Raw genomic sequence first — 18,073 nt, 5'->3', positions numbered from 1 at the left:
TCAGCCGAGAATGTAGAAAAGCCTGCTCCTGAAAGCACCTAGGAATCTTCTGGGAGAGCTTCGGATTCGTAAATAGACCTAGCACTGACTTTTTAAAAACATGCCCTTTGCCAGGGGGGAAGAAAAAGACTATTAAAAAGTTTCTATTGGTATTGTCATGGAGCAGCAATTAGGGGTTGTAATAATAAATGAACGCGTGAGGCACACGTTGAAAATTTGACATGCTTTATAAATGCCAAGTCATAATAATGATGTCACAAGGCTTTCATTTTCAAACTGTCTTAATTTCATTCTCAGTTTGAGATTGCAGATTACAGTAGTTAATTATTGGGCCAGAGTGAAACCTTAAATCAGATTTCCATTAAAGTGCGTGACTGCAGCAAATTACTTTGCAGGAGGAGAGAATGGCATTGTCTCTGGTGGTGTGGGGTCTTCCCATCACTCCTGGTGGTGATTTCCTCTTGGTGCTCCGTGATATGCCACATGTCCTAAATGATCCCATGTCCCTGAGCTACACAGCGTGTGTACTTCTGTGTCTTGCTGCTCTTGTAAAAATTCTAACTTCTTTGTTAGTATCACTCAGACTCTTTTTCTCCTCTCTCTGTCACATTCTCTCATGCTGCCTCTCTCACTGCTGGTCTTTCTCACTCTCATGCTCTCACATGGTTGCTCTATATTTCTCATCTCATGTTTGCTCATGCATTCACTCTTCTCTCTGTCCCTGTCTCCCTTTCCCATCACTCCCCCTCTATCCCTGAGGGAGGTTTTCAAAGCTTGTCTTCACCCAGCTCTGGGAAAGGAAGGAATAAGCCAAAAGAACCAAGTTCCCATCCCTGGCCTCTAGTGCCTGCCACTCTTTACCTCACCTGGATTTTCTCAGGTTACTTCCCCATTCAGCCTGTAGGTCCTGAATGAACTAAGTTGGGTGACAGCTGTGCCTTCATCCTGGCTGCCCTCTTTTACCTAAGTTCCTGCTCGCTCTTTCTCTTTGTCACCTGGAACATCACTTCTTCCAAAACGCCCCTCTTGCTACAGCAGTCTGTACCACTGGTGGTGCCCTGGTCTTAGCTCCGTGAGACTAAGGAGCCAGGATTGTAATTGCCAGTGTGCTGGTCTGCCTCGATCTAGTCTTTGAACTCTTTGAGGGCATTGATGACCTCTTATTCATCTCCATATCCCAAGCACTTAACTCTATGCCTGGCTTGGTAGATGGGAGTGTCTATTGAAATTAATTTAATTCATTCACTCTTGAAACCATTATTTATTAGGTGATTACACTATGTCATGGATTGTGCTAGCTGCTTATAAAAAAACTCCTGTTGTAGAGGAGCACAAAGGTGACCCACCCAGGGTGTTGTATCTTGGGCATGGGGATACAGGGTGAGAGGTGAATATACTACATTGGAGAACAGTTGTCCTTTTTTCAGCACACCTAACAAAGCCACCTGTTCATCCACCATTGGAAAAGAGGGCTTTTCCTTGGGTTCAGTACCAGTTGAAGTGGTTGGCTCACTTTTAGGTACATGTTGTTGTATGAAGAGTATCTGTATTTGTCAGATGCTCGTTAAACACAGTGAGATACTGACATGAAAGACTCATGGGAACTGATACTAAACGAGGCAATACCAGAATCACAGCTCATATCTGACACTTGCTCCAGGATATACATCTACTGAGAAGCATTGGATCACAGGGCCAGGGGCATCTTCCTGCCTCTTGTGCCTCACTCCTGCCTATGTGGATGACTTCACATATGCTTGCTGTGTGTGGTGTGCCTACTCGATAGAACAATCATACTGTTTTAGATGGATTAAATAGAATAATTCACCCTAACTTGATGACACAGAAAAGCTTCACTGAGAAGTTGTTGACATCTGAACTCATCCCTAAGGAATGTGCAGGTTGCACCATGGCAGAGGTATAGAGGAGCCACTATGTACTTTACTAGAAAGCTTAGTTCTTCTACAAAAACTGAATGAGCCTCAGCTCTTTCTGAGTTTCTCTCTTGGACCCTGTGGAGTCATTATTGCTCTTGAGTGGTTTTTGTCTTCCATTGTTCTGGCAAGCTCCTCTCCGTCCCACAGCTATTTGAAAACTGCTGCTGTACCGGCCTCAATACTAACAGCATTTAATAGCCATCATTAGAAAGCAAGCTTCTGCTTACCAGTCAGCCTGCTGTGAATGGTAACGGGAGATTTCTTTTTTGGGAGTAGCTCCAGTGTCTAATTGGTTTGGAAAATATTGCTCATTTATTTTATTCTTAAAACATTACCTTTTTACTGAACTTCAATAAGTTTGTGTTTCTGTTATATTCAAATTCAACATAGCTGCAGTCTGCTGAAAGGTTTTCTTCTTTTACTTGCTGTCTAGGTAACCTGTCCACTTTCACCATTGCTTGTTGAAATAAATGCATGTGTAAATATCCATTAGGTACCTTACAGGCATGTAGTAAGCATATCACATGTCTTATTTAGGCCTTTCAACAACTTTATGGACTAGGTACTATTATTCCCATTTTATAGGTGGGGAAACCATGTTCGAGACAGGGTATGGCCCGTGCCCAAGATTCCAGCTCTAGCAGCTGGCATGAATGAAGAATCAGTAGGCAATCTAGAGGCTGACTTTGAGCCTTACCACTGCTACTTGTTAGCTGTGTAACACTGGGACACATCATGTGAATTTTCTGAATGGCTTTATCAGCTATAGAGGGCTAACCCTCACTGTACTTACTGTACTGTAAAGCAGGGATCAAAATTAAAAATGAGGGTTCATGTAATGGCACTTTTTAAAGAGTTAAGTGCCGAACAAATGTAAGGTATCCTTTTCTCATATGTTTTGTGTAGTTAATTTAGCATATTGAAATAATGGGATTTAAAAATGGCATGCAGCACACACATATATGCTTTGCAATTAGTGTAGCATAATTTAATTGTGACTCCATTGTTGGAATTTTGATGCCTCCAGCTTGATGAATAGCCATTATCTGTGGGTGTTATCAATTAATCTAGGTAATGAATTCTCTTCATTATCTCGTTCTTCATGTTAATTATACAGGATTTTCTTATACCTATTTATCAAGTCAGGGCAAGTACAATTTTTTTGGCCCACACGCCTTTGAGTATGGAATATGTACAAGCAGGTTAACATGATGGGTTTAAATTTACATTTCTGAAAAATTCTAGTCAGTGGCTTGGCTTTTCTTATATCCTTATAGTGTGAGCTTGTATCTTTTTATTTTGGGGGTCTTTTTTTTTAATCAAAAAGGTCATTATCTAAGATAATTAAGCTATCTCTGACTTTTGAGACTATACCTCTAGCATATCAAAGAGGTATTAAGGAAGCATAGAAAAATTGGAATTTTTACCTAGTACAAAACAACAAATAATTAATGTTACTAGTTTTGAAATATTTTATGAGGTACCAGGACAGGTAAAAATTCAAGTATAAACCATGGAGGGAAAAGACGTAACGACATGAAATTTTAAATGGCACTATTCATAAATAACATCCATTACATCTTAACATACGTTACATCTTACAGAAAAACCCAAATGAACTTTCTGGCCAGCCCAATATAAGGCACAGCAGAAGACAGTGTATAAGAAATGAGTGGTGACTGAATTCATTTTGAATTCAGAGAAGTGATTGATAGGATAATCTGGGTTAATATGGTAATGTTATATATTGATATTTATTAATTAAATACTAAACTTTAACTTCAGCATTTTCTGGGTCTTGTTTTATAGTTTATATTCTGTGTTTTTTAAAAAAGATTATTATTTTAATTGTCTCTGTTGTTTAGCCAATTATTTGGGGGAATGTCGACTGTCAGCATTTTGATGGGCACCTTCCTGTTTTTTATTTCAGGTTGAAGCCATCCTAGTCAATATTTTTGGCGGAATCGTCAACTGTGCCATCATTGCCAATGGGATCACCAAAGCCTGCCGGGAGCTGGAACTCAAGGTGCCGCTGGTGGTCCGGCTTGAAGGTAAGTTACTGTAGATTTCCACAGTGCCAATACTCCCCTTCTTCAGGATCAGGTGACCAGCATGTTCTGCATTCATAAACTTCCTGAGACAACATAAGGAAACACTGGATTACATAAGATGAAGCAAATGCAGTACTTCTCTGAGCTTTTACTCTGCATTGCAGCTCTCCAAGAATGGCACATGTTATGAGTCTCCAAATTTTCCAAACATATTCCAGGGTGGAGCCCTTTTCTTATGAATCATACCATGAGGTTAGTGTTCTGGGAAAAACACTCTGAGAAATGCTGCTCCAAGAATTTTTCATCATGAGACACCAAGGGTTCTCAAACTTTTTGGTCTGAGGACTCCCTACTTGTTAAACTGGAGAACCCCAAAGATCTCTTGTTTATTTTGGGTTATATCTGTTGATATTTATTAATTTATTTAACTGATTAATAAATTAATTTGGTAAGAGGAATAACTACTTGGAACTTTTTAAATACTCATTTTTTAAATAATAAACTTTTAATTTTTGTATTATATATTTTATATGTAAATATATATACTATATAATTTATGAAGAAGTAAATATATCTTTTTAAAATGTTAGTAAGAATAGCAGCACTGTTTTATGGCTTTGCAAATCCCTTTAATGTCTAGCTTAATATTTGCTTCTGCAAGAGATATGTTGCAATATGCTGTTTTGGTGGAAGTATATGAAGAAAATCTGACCTCATAGAGCTATGTATCTGGAAAACAGAGCAGTTTTTAATAATCATTTCATACAATTCTGAATATTATTCTTTGATACTACACTAAAACCTGTAACAGTGTCTTTATTACAGATAAGTTTTAACGTAGAATCTGAAACTATTTCAATGAACTTTCTTTTTGAATTTTTAAAAATTTTTATTTATTTATTTTTAACATATTTATTGGAGTATATTGCTTTACAATTGTGTGTTAGTTTCTGCTGTATAACAAAGTGAATCAACTAATACGTATACATGTATTCCCAAATCCCCTCCCTCTTGCATCTCCCCCCCACCCTCCCTATCCCACCCCTCTAGGTGGTCAAAAAGCACCGAGATGATGTCCCTGTGCTATGTGGCTGCTTCCCACTAGCTATCTATTTTACATTTGGTAGTGTATATATGTCCATGCCACTCTCTCACTTTGTCCCAGCTTAGCCTTCCCCCTCCTGTGTCCTCAAGTCCATTCTCTACGTCTGCGTCTTTATTCCTGTCCTGCCCCTAGGTTCTTCAGAACCATTTTTTTCTTTTTTTTTTTATAGATTCCATATATATGTGTTAGCATACGGTATTTGTTTTTCTCTTTCTGACTTATTTCACTCTGTATGACAGACTCTAGGTCCATCCACCTCACTACAAATAACTCAATTTCGTTTCTTTTTATGGCTGAGTAATATTCCGTTGTATACATGTGCCACATCTTCTTTATCCATTCATCTGTTGATGGACACTGAGGTTGCTTCCATATCCTGGCTATTGTAAATAGATCTGCAACGAACATTGTGGTACTTGACTCTTTTGGAATTACGGTTTTCTCAGGGTATATGCCCACTAGTGGGATTGCTGGGTCGTATGGTAGTTCTATTTTTAGTTTTTTAAGGAACCTCCATACTGTTCTCCATAGTGGCTGTATCAATTTACATTCCCACCAACAGTGCAAGAGGGTTCCCTTTTCTCCACACCCTCTCCAGCATTTATTGTTTGTAGATTTTTTGATGATGGCCATTCTGACCGGTGTGAGGTGATACCTCATTGTAGTTTTGATTTGCATTTCTCTAATGATTAGTGATGTTGAGCGTCCTTTCATGTGTTTGTTGGCAATCTGTATATCTTCTTTGGAGAAATGTCTGTTTAGATCTTCTGCCCATTTTTGGATTGGGTTGTTTTTTTTTTTTTTGGTATTGAGCTGCATGAGCTGCTTGTAAATTTTGGAGATTAATCCTTTGTCCGTTGCTTCATTTGCAAATATTTTCTCCCATTCTGAGGGTTGTCTTTTCATTTTGTTTATGTTTTCCTTTGCTGTGCAAAAGCTTTTAAGTTTCATTAGGTCCCATTTGTTTATTTTTGTTTTTATTTCCATTTCTCTAGAAGTTGGGTCAAAAAGCATCTTGCTGTGATTCATGTGATTTATGTCATAGAGTGTTCTGCCTATGTTTTCCTCTAAGAGTTTGATAGTGTCTGGCCTTACATATAGGTCTTTAATCCATTTTGAGTTTATTTTTGTGTATGGTGTTAGGGAGTGTTCTACTTTCATTCTTTTACATGTAGCTGTCCAGTTTTCCCAGCACCACTAATTGAAGAGGCTGTCTTTTCTCCATGGTATATTCTTGCCTCCTTTATCAAAAATAAGTGCATAGGTTTATGTCTGGGTTTTCTATCCTGTTCCATTGATCTATATTTCTGTTTTTGTGCCAGTACCATACTATCTTGATTACTGTAGCTTTGTAGTATAGTCTGAAGTCAGGGAGCCTGATTCCTCCAGCTCCTTTTTTCTTTCTCAAGATTGCCTTGGCTATTCGGGGTCTTTTGTGTTTCCATAGAAAGTGTGAAATTTTTTGTTCTGGTTCTGTGAAAAGTGCCATTGGTAGTTCGATAGGGATTGCATTGAATCTATAGATTGCTTTGGATAGTATAGTCATTTTCACAATGTTGATTCTTCCAATCCAAGAACATGGTATATCTCTCTATCTGTTTGTAGTATCTTTAATTTCTTTCAGCAGTGTCTTATAGTTTTCTGCATACAGGTCTTCTGTCTCCTTAGGTAGGTTTATTCCTAGGTATTTTATTCTTTTGTTGCAATGGTAAATGAGAGTGTTTCCTTAATTTCTCTTTCAGATTTTTCATCATTAGTATATAGGAATGCAAGAGACTTCTGTGCATTAATTTTGTGTTCTGCTGCTTTACCAAATTCATTGATTGGCTCTAGTAGTTTTCTGGTAGCATCTTTAGGATTCTCTGTGTATAGTATCATGTCATCTGCAAACAGTGACAGTTTTATTTCTTCTTTTCCGATTTGGCTTCCTTTTATTTCTTTTTCTTCTCTGATTGCTGTGGCTAAAACTTCCAAAACTATGTTGAATAATAGTTGTGAGAGTGGGCAACCTTGTCTTGTTCCTGATCTTCATGGAAATGCTTTCAGTTTTTCACCATTGAGAACTATGTTTGTTGTGGGTTTCTCATATATCGCCTTTATTATGTTGAGGTAAGTTCCCTCTATGCCTACTTTCTGGAGAGTTTTTATCATAAACGGGTGTTGAATTTTGTTGAAAGCTTTTTCTGCATCTTTTGAGATGATGATATGGTTTTTCTCCTTCAATTTGTTAATATGGTGTACCACATTGATTGATTTGCCTATATTGAAGACTCCTTGCATTCCTGGGATAAACCCCACTTGATCATGGTGGATGATCCTTTTAATGTGTTGTTGGATTCTGTTTGCTAGTATTTTGTTGAGGATTTTTGCATCTATGTTCATTAGTGATATTGGCCTGTAGTTTTCTTCTTTTGTGACATCTTTGTCTGGTTTTGGTATCAGGGTGATGGATCAAGGTGATTCCCTTGTATGTTATTTGTTGCTTTTCCCTTGCTGCTTTTAATATTTTTTCTCTGTATTTAATTTTTGATATTTTGATTAATATGTGTCTTGGCATGTTTCTCCTTGTATTTATCCTGTTTGGGACTCTCTGTGCTTCCTGGACTTGATTGATTATTTCCTTTCCCATATTAGGGAAATTTTCAACTATAATCTCTTCACATATTTTATCAGACCCTTTCTTTTTCTCTTCTTCTTCTGGGACCCCTATAATTCGAATGTTGTTGCGTTTAATGTTGTCCCAGAGGTCTCTGAGAGTGTCCTCAATTCTTTTCATTCTTTTTTCTTTATTCTGCTCTGCAGTAGTTATTTCCACTGTTTTATTTTCCGGGTCACTTATCCGTTCTTCTGCCTCAGTATTCTGCTATTGATTCTTTCTAGAGAATTTTAAATTTCATTTATTGTGTTGTTCATCACTGTTTGTTTACTCTTTAGTTCTTCTAGCTCCTTGTTAAACGTTTCTTGTATTTTCTGCATTCTATTTCCAAGATTTTGGATCATGTTTACTATCATTACTCTGAATTCTTTTTCAGGTAGACTACCTATTTCCTCTTCATTTGTTTGGTCTTGTGGGTTTTTACCTTGCTCTTTCATCTGCTGCGTTTTTCTCTGTCTTCTCATTTTGCTTAACTTGCTGTGTTTGGGGTCTCTTTTTCACAGGCTGCAGGTTCGTAGTTCCTGTTGTTTTTGGTGTCTGCCCCCAGTGGGTAAGGTCGGTTCAGTGGGTTGTGTAGGCCTCCTGGTGGAGGGGATGGGTGCCTGAGTTCTGGTGGATTAGGTTGGATCTTGTCTTTGTGGTGGGCAGGACTGCGTCTGGTGGTGTGTTTTGGGGTGTCTGTGAACTTATTATGTTTTTAGGCAGTCTCTCTGCTAATGTGTGGCATTGTGTTCCTGTCTTGCTAGTTATTTCGTATCGGGTGTCCAGCACTGGAGCTTGCTGGTCGTTGTTGAGTGGAGCTGGGTCTTAGCGTTGAGACAGAGATCTCTGGGAGAGCTCTCGCCGATTGATATTACGAGGGGCCGGGGTGGGTGGTCTCTGGTGGACCAGTGTCCTGAACTCGACTGTCCCACCTCAGAGGCTCAGGCCTGACACCCGGCCAGAGAACCAAGACCATCAGCCACATGGCTGCTAGTGTTGGAGGGTCTCCTGCAGAGGCAGGGAGCAGCTGTGGCTCACCACAGGGACAAGGACACTGGCAGCAGAAATTCTGGGAAGTACTCCTTGGTGTGAGCCCTCCCAGAGTCCACCATTAGTGCCACCAAAGAGCTTGTAGTCAATGAACTTTTTATGCTCTGTTATATTGAAATCCCTTGGTCTGTCTTGCACAGTAAGTGGATTTTACACATGCATGATTTAATCATATGGAAAATTTTGGATTATGCAGATCTTCCAAAGGTTAACACATTTCAACATACAATATCAAAAAATTTACATCTGTTAATATCACACCATTATCAGAAAAGCTTCTAAGTATTGAGAAGCTGTCAAGGTGGTAGATGCAACTTTTCCAGAATTCTGATTTTCACTTGAAAATACAAATTTTTCTTATTCTCCACAGAATGCTAAGCTGTTTTCCTTGAAGTGGCAGACTTACTTCACTCATTTTTGAGAAAATGTCTGCCATGTACCTAAGTCTGAACAACCATAGTGTGTTCTTCACTCTTCCATGGAAAAGTGGGTGGTTTAGCTCGCTACTCAGTTATACAAATACTTTGCCTCAGAACAACCATCATAGTTTAGTATGCAGCAGAGCGCCTTTTGTATGCTTCCCATTTGATCACACAGAATATTAAAAATATGTATACTCAAGGGTTGAGATTTAATACAATTAATTTTTTTTTTTTTACTGTTCATTAAGAACATTCTTGCTCGCAAGTGGCAACTTTTCCTTGTGAATGTGAGGTGGTGAAAAATAACATGAATAACTAGTACAGATTCATGCTGCTTGATCCCATGGTAACATGCCCACAGTTTTACCCTCAATTACTTTTGCTTCATCAGGGCAGATTATTATTACTATTACTACTACCACCACCACTACTACTACTACTACTTTAAAAGTAGTTCTTACATCAGGGACTTCCCCCAGGGTTCTGTAAGCCACACTCTGAGAACCACTATAGTAGAGAAGTGAAAATAGACAGTTTAATATGAAAACTATGCAAAAGTCCTGTCCACATCGTCAACTGATTCAGATTGCAGTGATCAAGCAGCCCCTTGGATAGACTTCTGGAGTATCATCTTGGGGACAGCTTGATTTCTCCAATTACCATGCTGGTGCTGTTATTCCCTAGAGTCCTTCTTCTCAAGATAAAGTCTAGGGATATTTTGACACTACTGTGTAGCCCCGTCTTCCTTTGAAGTCAAGCCTCCAGAACAGCTACAGTCCATTTTTCTCTGTTTGCTTCTTTCTTTGTGTCTCTTTCTTCTCTCACTCTCTGCCTCCCTGAGATTCTCCACGTCACAAACTCAGATGTGCACCATATGGACTTAATAGAAGTAATGATCACAAAAGAAAAATGAAAATAGGAGGGGCTCCAGTTGGCAAAGTTTAATATGGACATTAAAACATATGATTGAATTAAAAGTTCTTAAAAATGTAAATGCAACATAATTGATCCAATTAAAAATAATTTCAGTGAAAGGAAAATGATTGGTAAGGCTTCACTGTAAAGAAAATTCATCAAGGAGTTGATGGGTTTATCAATGTAGGTATATAACTCTGATTAAAATGTTGATCTCAGACTGTTTATTAAAATGTTGATCTCAGACTGTTTTCAGGGTCAAAGTGACCAGTGAGCCTCAGGTTGTAAAAGTCATCTCTTCTTGTGTTCTGAAAGGGGAGCAGGTCTCCATAAGCAAATCATACTAGTGTCTATCACTTGGAAATGACTAGAAACTAGCACATGCTATGGTGGACTTATTCTGTCTAGTGATCCTCCCTGTAACTCTGTTGTCAGCAGGGACGCTTAGTTATAATATTAGCTTGTAGTATACTCCTAGAAAAGAAAGTTACCTCACTTTTAATTTTTCCCAAAAGATTAAAAGGAGCACTTCTCTTATTTTCACACTATGCTTATTATTCCAGAAGTAATAAATGATCCCCATCATTTAATGTATGCTTACCATATGTAGCAGGATGGTATACATGCTTAAATGTGCAAACTACCACATCTAAACTATCATTATCTCCCTTAATAATCAGTATTGACTATATCAAAGGTCTATCTGAGCTACTAGGAAGAAGCTTTGAAATGTCTAAGTCTGTTAGACAGTCAGGTTTGTATCTCTCTCTTTTTTTTTTTAGATTTGTATCATTTAAATTAAAACATTTCCAAGATATATGCCTGTGTTTTTTTAATTAATTAATATGATAAATACTATGTGTAAGCCATTGAGCTTTAGGCATTAAGGAGGATGCTTAGAAATATAAGAAATGATGTCAGTTACTAGAAAACTGGGGAAATAAAACAAAAAGAAAAATCAACAATACAAGCTAATATATGTAAAATGTTAACCAGTGTTTGCCCTAAGAGAATCTGCTTCTCTCTTAGTAGCAATAGCCATTGGGGTATCCCAGATAACCACCAGCCTGGCTTGTGGAGATGCTGATACCTTACAATGTCCACCCTATCAAGGGGAATTGAAGATGAGCTCAAAGAGGATGCTGGGCCCCAAATTTATCTAGCCTAAAAATGTGTAGGGTGACCTTTTCTGCCACTCGCCTCCTTTCACGATAATAGCTGCTATCCTATAATAAGCACCTAAGACCTTTATCAATAGAGGAAAAGCAGGAGAGCTTTTCACATTTCTAGAGTCTTCAGTGGTATTCTTTTCTTTCTCTCGTGGAAGTTGCATCTAACGTGATAAATGACCTTAGATAGATGCAAGGCTCTCACGCTCAACATGGTCATACCAGGGACACTCACTAATAGCCATATGTGTGATTCCTGGGAACACGGCTGCCCCACACCAAGATAAGACCTATCCCAAAATTCTGTTGGTCCTGCATAATAAACAAGGGAAAATGGAAGAATTCTGCTCTAACTCTACTCTTGGCTCTGATCATAGATAACAAAATACAGAAATTTGGAGATCATATTATCCATACAGATCCTGTAAAGGAAACTAAATACAAACCATCCTCTGTGCTCTTTATGCTAAGGGACTGAATTTCTGTCCTTTAAGTTGTGCCTGTTGTAGCTCAGCCCACGTTTATTAGCATACCCTTTATTTTATTTTTTAATTTATTTTATTGAAATATAGTTGATTTACAATGTGTTAATTTCTACTGTGTATATATATTCTTCTTCATATTCTTTTCCATTATGGTTTATCACAGGATATTGAATATGGCATACCCTTTTTTTAAAGCTTACTCAATATTGACAACTATAATTATAGTACATTTACAGATGTGAGTTAGCAGCGAAATATTATGAAAGGAGAATTTCCAAGTTGAACATGGAAATAAGTAAGATTTGAATCATTGGAAAAAAGGAAGAAGGAGGAAATTTAGTAAAGGATCAGAAGCAAGTCATCAGATCTGTTCCATATTTGGGAGTTGGTACTGGGATCATAACAGTGGCAAAAACTGCAAGCCAGGACCTGAGTAGATCAGTAGGCTGTCCTGTAGAAAGTAACGGTTTTGCAGCAACATGTTATGGGTGAAAAGAACTGAGTAGGACAATCAAGTTAGTAGCCAGAATCTACAGTATTAGGTAGAATCTAAAACCCAAGCAGATTTGCCGCATAGAGGTAAAAGTGAGTAGGAACAAGAGCAGAGGTAGAAAAAGAGATGAGAGAAAGTGGGGAGCTATGGTTTAAATCTATGACCAGGAGAAGGATGGCACAGTTGATGGACTTGGGAAAGTCAAAAGTGGAAACTAGATAGAGAGACTGGGAGAGGATGACACTAGGATGTAGTCATGCTTTGTTTGAGATGAAGCTGTAACATCAGATGGAACCTGTGTGGAGGCAGAGATGTGGGACTACAGGGGAAGATCCAAAGAGAAGTATGACAGACAAATGGATGTCACCCTCATTTTGAAGGGCCCAGTAAACCACACTCAGGACTCACTGCATTGGAAATTGTTCCCCTGCAGTACAGCTCAGTTAAAATGAGAAACCAGTCAAAACCCAAAATGTCCTGTCACAGAAAGTCTTGTTCTTAGTGCTTCCAGTGGGGAAAAAGTTGCTAACTACAGGGCCCTCTGAGGAATTTCTCTTAGACTTAATGTAAATTTTTCATTTGCTTTCCTCTGGGTCAGAGCATAAATTCTGCTCCTCTCACAAATCTCTCTGCATTCAGTTATATTTTACCCAAACTTAGAGTATGATTTGGTTCCCTCTGTTTTTCTAAACAGAGCAAACTCTTCATTGTCGGTGGTGACAGAGAAAGACAAAGTGATACAAAGAAGCAGGAATATTTTGAACAATTCTAGTGATAGTTTGTGTTTAACTTGACACTATACTTTGTTTTAGCCGATAAACTTCAAAATTAACTTTATTTCTATTAATATTAAAATTGGTTCACATTCCCAGAACACCCACTATTGTCTAGCTAGTAAAGGTGAGAAGAGACAGGGGTGTCCACCAACCCAGCATCTATGAAAATCTGAGTGACACGTAAAAACTAAGTGTGGGAGAAAAACCTTACCAGAGTCTGAATTACAATAATAAATAATTACTATTGCTAATATCTATTCGCTGCTTTCTAAGTTTTTGATACTCTGACACATGGCTGTATAGTCTGAATAAATGTGAGATTTTTAATGACCAAGATAACAAATATTTCAAAAGCCCAATACTGTGATTTGTTACTAGTTCAGCATCTGTTTCCTATAAATAAAGCAGGTGGCCTCTCTTGGCTGTTATGTGGCCATTCAGAAGAGCCAAGTTCCTTGCCGTCAGTCTCACCAATTTGTGGCCCACATTTTAAAGACTCTGTTGCTGCACACGGTGTATTAGAAATGTCCTGATGTTAGAAGTTTTAATCAATCAAATCAGGCTTGTTGATTTAGTGGGATTTTGTGGACAAATCTTTGTTATCAGCTGTATAATAATTATAAGCTGTTTTTACCAGTGGATAAGGAAAGGATTACTCTTCTCTTTGAGAATGGTAACTTTATAATTATATGTATTTACTTGCCTTATCAGAATAGAATTTACCAGCTGAGACACAGGATTATTTTTATTCAAAAGACTCCTGGGTAAATTGAAGAAGCACACTTTTCGGGGGTGGTGGGGGGAGTTTAGCTTTTGTAGACAGTTGTTCCTGGAATGCATAAAGAACAAATAAAATGAAATGAGTTTTAGTTTTTCTTTCCTTTTTGAAATGTATTCATACTTGGCACAAAAATTACCTAGATGGTTAATTCAGCCCAACCCCTGATACTGTTGAGAAATGTACAGGCATTTATTGACAACTTGGTGTATTCAGTGTGCAAATGTGTTTTAGCCAAAGCTTTGGATTTCATATGGGCATTTTTATGGTTCTGGATCAGAATCTGCCAAAACTTCAAGAGAACTTTTCTTTTTTAGAATTCATTTTTCCTTCTTACTGTCCCACTTCAATCTGCAACTAACTTCTATGTCTCATATATGCCTGAAGAGGAATTTGCTTTTCTCTCAGGTGTTCATTATGATTCCAAGTTAAGCTCATAAGGAAATAATAGTGAGTCTAGATAATCTGTAGATTGGATCCTGTTTCTCTTAGCCAGATCTTCTCAATTTGATTTTTCCACCCAATACCAAAATTTTGTTTCAGCAACATAAACATTTTGCTTCTCTTTTGCCAGATGTCTTTAGAAACAGAAATCCCTTGTGGTGTCCCTCCTTATCCTTTCCAATCTTTCTAATGTTCCCTAAACTCTCTCTGAAGTTGTTGAGAATGTAAACATCCCTGAGTCAGAAACTTTGTCTTCTATTTCTCTTACTTTCTTGATAAGGCACCAGCACCTCTTCTCCGTGGACACTTCTTTATACTTGCTTCCTGAAATACTGACAGATTGGAGCCACAGCCAGAGGAATGCAAATCAAGTGTCCTTAGCATGGACACAGGGAAACTGCTGTGTGATGGTTTGGTCTGCTTGAGGGGAAGAGAAACCCCGAGCATTCAAGCGTTAAGAGACAGCCACCAAGCTTTCAGCTGTGTCTGTCTACTTGGCAGCCGTCCATTCGGCAAGGCTTCACTTATGCTAGGGCGTGAGACCCGGAGAGGAGATTATCCTTCTGACTTCCATCAGAAAGTAACCCTTGGCAGATTGACTGTCACCGACTAGCTTGGAAAAGTTTTCATTCAGAATGTTTGAGCCCTAGGCTTGCTGCTTACACTGAGTCAGCAGAGATTAAGGGACCCCCGGCTGAGTGGTGGCACCATCCTGGGCAGAGTGAGGGCAGATGCCCAGCAGGGCCGGCGTCTGGCTCTGTGTCTGATAACACCCCTGGCCTCTTTGCCTTTTTGCACATTTTCCAGCTGTGCTCTGTACCGAGTTTTCATCTTCTCTTCCTTTCTCAGTTCCTGCTCCCTGCAAGATGAGATGGACCTGGTCCCCGCCTGCACCCCAGCCTCACCAAGCACATCTTCCCTTCTGTCCATGTTTCCGTTCTGGTGCGGCTGTCATTGGGAACGTGGTTCCTGGAGGAGGGTTCTGACATTCTCTGTCAGGGCACGTCTCTTCTCCTCTCTCTGTTTGATTCTCATTTTTCCTCTGTTCCCACTCTCCCCATTTTCTACACACCTCGTTCCTCACCGGCCTTTCTGCCTTGCCAGTGTCCACTCACCTCTCTTCATCTCCTCCCTCCTTCACTGTCCCCTGTGGGTGCTTATTTACTGGGACCAATTACACTTCACATTGACATCTATCTCCTCTCCTCCTTTTAATCACTAGCATCTTCTCCCTGTGTCATTGGAGACAGTGACATTGGAGACAATCCTGTTCTGTCATCGAGCCTTAAATCCTCTCATTTTCAAAATCGATAAACACTTATGAATGCTTAAACTTCGTCACTCTTAAACCTTAGACCAAGTCTCATAGGCCCTATCTAAAGTATTAGGCTAGTTAAAGTTTTTTGAGATCTAATATTTAAGTTTCCAGACAAAGAATCTACTATATTTGGCAATTTGAGTTTTCATTTTACCCCTAGGTAGTTCATGTGACTAACTGAAATTTATATCGTGTTGGACATCTGCTGCCTTGCGCAAGAAAAAGCCTACTGCACCTGAAGAAAGTAGTCAGTGTAACTACAGGACTAGGCCTCCTTTAAGGAAGATGGCCTCTGTGTTATGCAGTGTTTTGTTTTTGTTTTATTTTTATGGATGTAATGACTTCATTCTCCGACCACCTTAGTGAAAAGGAGGTTTAGTGTAAGGCTTTAATTGCACCTGGAAAGCCCCCTACTCAAACCTTCTCACTCCCTCTTGTTCTTTCTTGGTGCCTCTACCCCCTCAGCCTCTCGCTAAGGCCAGCCTGCTCCCTCTGTGTTCCCTAGAAGTGCAGATCGCACAGGTCATCCATCTTTTAAGCTTATTAATAACCATCCCTCCTGTTGTCTACAGCCCATCCAACTAGGCCATGTTGTTAGGGTCTTTGAGGGGACCCAACAGATTCTTCCCCATCTGGGTTCTGATCCTGGTGAGAAATAGGAAAAAAGACTAAGGAAACCAAAATAGCACCTTCATTTCTAACAAAGAAGTCGAAGGAGGTACCTTACTATATGCCAACAGTGAGCTTTCTTACTCTGAACCCCAGAATTAGGCGGCTCTCCACAGCCGTTCATGGCCACTGCTGGCCTTGGGCAGGTCTCCCGCCCCGGGGCGGAGGGTGACCTGGGCTCACTGTGAGCAGCATGTCAAAAGGAAAGGCAGAGGAAGGGGCTGGGCTGCACATGCCAACTTTCTCCTTTCACACATTTCAGCCAGATAAGTCTCTCCACTGCCACCGTGGAGCCAGTGAGCGTCAAAGAAGAGGCAAGGCATATTATGCCAATGACTGCCCCTCCGCACGGAAGGAGATGCCCCCTCAGGTACATTACAGGTCATTAGTCTCCTTAGGAGTGGGCTGCCTTTTGGTCAGGTGCCCACCCCAGTCTAGGTGATGGACATCTCTTCAAAAACAAGAGCCCAAAGTTGATTTCCTGAGCAGAAGCTGGGGGTGGAGCGCCTGAACAAGGCACATGGCAGGTGTGGGGACGGGCATATCCCGCGTCCTGCTCATGACCTCACAGTACCGCCCTCTGCTCCCTGAGTATTTTCTCCGTGACCACTCAGTTCATTTCTTCATGCCTCGGGTTCCTTATGTAACCCTTGAAAGTCATATTTGATCAGCCATCAATGAGAGAGAGAGAGAGAGACATTGCTATCAGGGGAAGACTGAAGCAGATTCAGTCTGTGCTGTTTTACAGGTGACAGGTGAAATACGCCTCTCCCAGAGAGCGCCACCTTGAGGCTGTCTGGAGGCAGAGTTACCTAAGCAGAGAGACTAACTTTCTCGTGGAATGTTTTAGAACAGGGAAGACAGATAGCTTTCATCTCATGCCACCTTCTCTTTATTAGCAGTGGCTGCCTGCGGTCTTTGCCAAGAAAGATTCTGAGACTATATCCCAGCTCAGCAGAGAAGAGTTCTCTGATCGTTACTGGTGTGGGTAAGGAGAGTGAGGGCCCTTGAGCCAGCTAGTGGCCATTGTTGATTCAAAGAGAGCATAAGTGGGACTTCCTTCCCTAGAAATACAGCTGCCCCTGCATCAGAAGTAGGAAGTGGGAGCTTCAAGCTGGAGAAGCACCAAATGAGACTGGGCCACAGGGCCACAAATTTGGATGGTGTAGCAGAAAGGTCTGCAGACTTTTTCTGTAAACGGCCAGATTTTAGGCTTTGTGAGCCATGTATTCCCTGTCGCAATAACTCAGCTCTGCCATCGTGGTGCCAAAGCAGCGTAGACAGTACAGAAAGGAGTGGGCATGGTGGTGCCACAGTAAATCTTATTTTACGAAAGCAAACAGTGGGACATAGTTTGTTGCCTGGTGTAGAGAAGAGACCAACATCAAGATCTAGAACTCTGGAAACTTCCCATGGTACCAATGTCTAAATCTCCCTCCATCCTCAGCTCTGAAAGACGTCGTTAGGAGCCAACAAAGCATTTGACAGGCAATATTAAGCTCTCCGAATCTAACTTCTTCTCAGGAAAATATTAGCAATGACGTCTACTCAGGAAAATATTTCCCCCAGATACATTCAGAGCCTGTGCAGTGATACAGTCACGTCACTTCTTAGGCAGCAGTGGAGTTCCAAAGCCAGCGTTTCAGACAGAAGTCTCACACCACCGAAATCACCTGTGAAAATTCCTGCAATCACCTTAAATTAGAATGTATCAATACATGGATTGAAAGCCATGAGGTAGACTCAAGGAAGGCATGAAAGGGAAGTCCACATGCAGATAGATAAGGGCGTATGTAGGAACACTCCTTCTTTATAAGAACAGT

The 18,073-nt window shown here is 40.0% G+C and overlaps 1 protein-coding gene across 1 annotated transcript in view; it reads left to right on the top strand.

Annotated features, from left to right (window-relative positions):
- The window catches only part of SUCLG2 (succinate-CoA ligase GDP-forming subunit beta), a 261,759-nt gene that overhangs the window by 226,640 nt on the left and 17,046 nt on the right, over positions 1 to 18,073 (top strand). The window contains exon 10 of the mRNA XM_036868951.1: positions 3,868 to 3,988. Coding sequence (XP_036724846.1) covers positions 3,868 to 3,988 — 121 coding nt within the window. The remainder of the gene's footprint in view (positions 1 to 3,867; positions 3,989 to 18,073) is intronic.

Source organism: Balaenoptera musculus, chromosome 11 (assembly GCF_009873245.2).
Source record: "Balaenoptera musculus isolate JJ_BM4_2016_0621 chromosome 11, mBalMus1.pri.v3, whole genome shotgun sequence".
In the NCBI taxonomy this organism is placed as follows: domain Eukaryota; kingdom Metazoa; phylum Chordata; class Mammalia; order Artiodactyla; family Balaenopteridae; genus Balaenoptera; species Balaenoptera musculus.
Note: the sequence above shows the minus strand (reverse complement) of the source record. Positions and strands in the feature narration are given on the sequence as shown.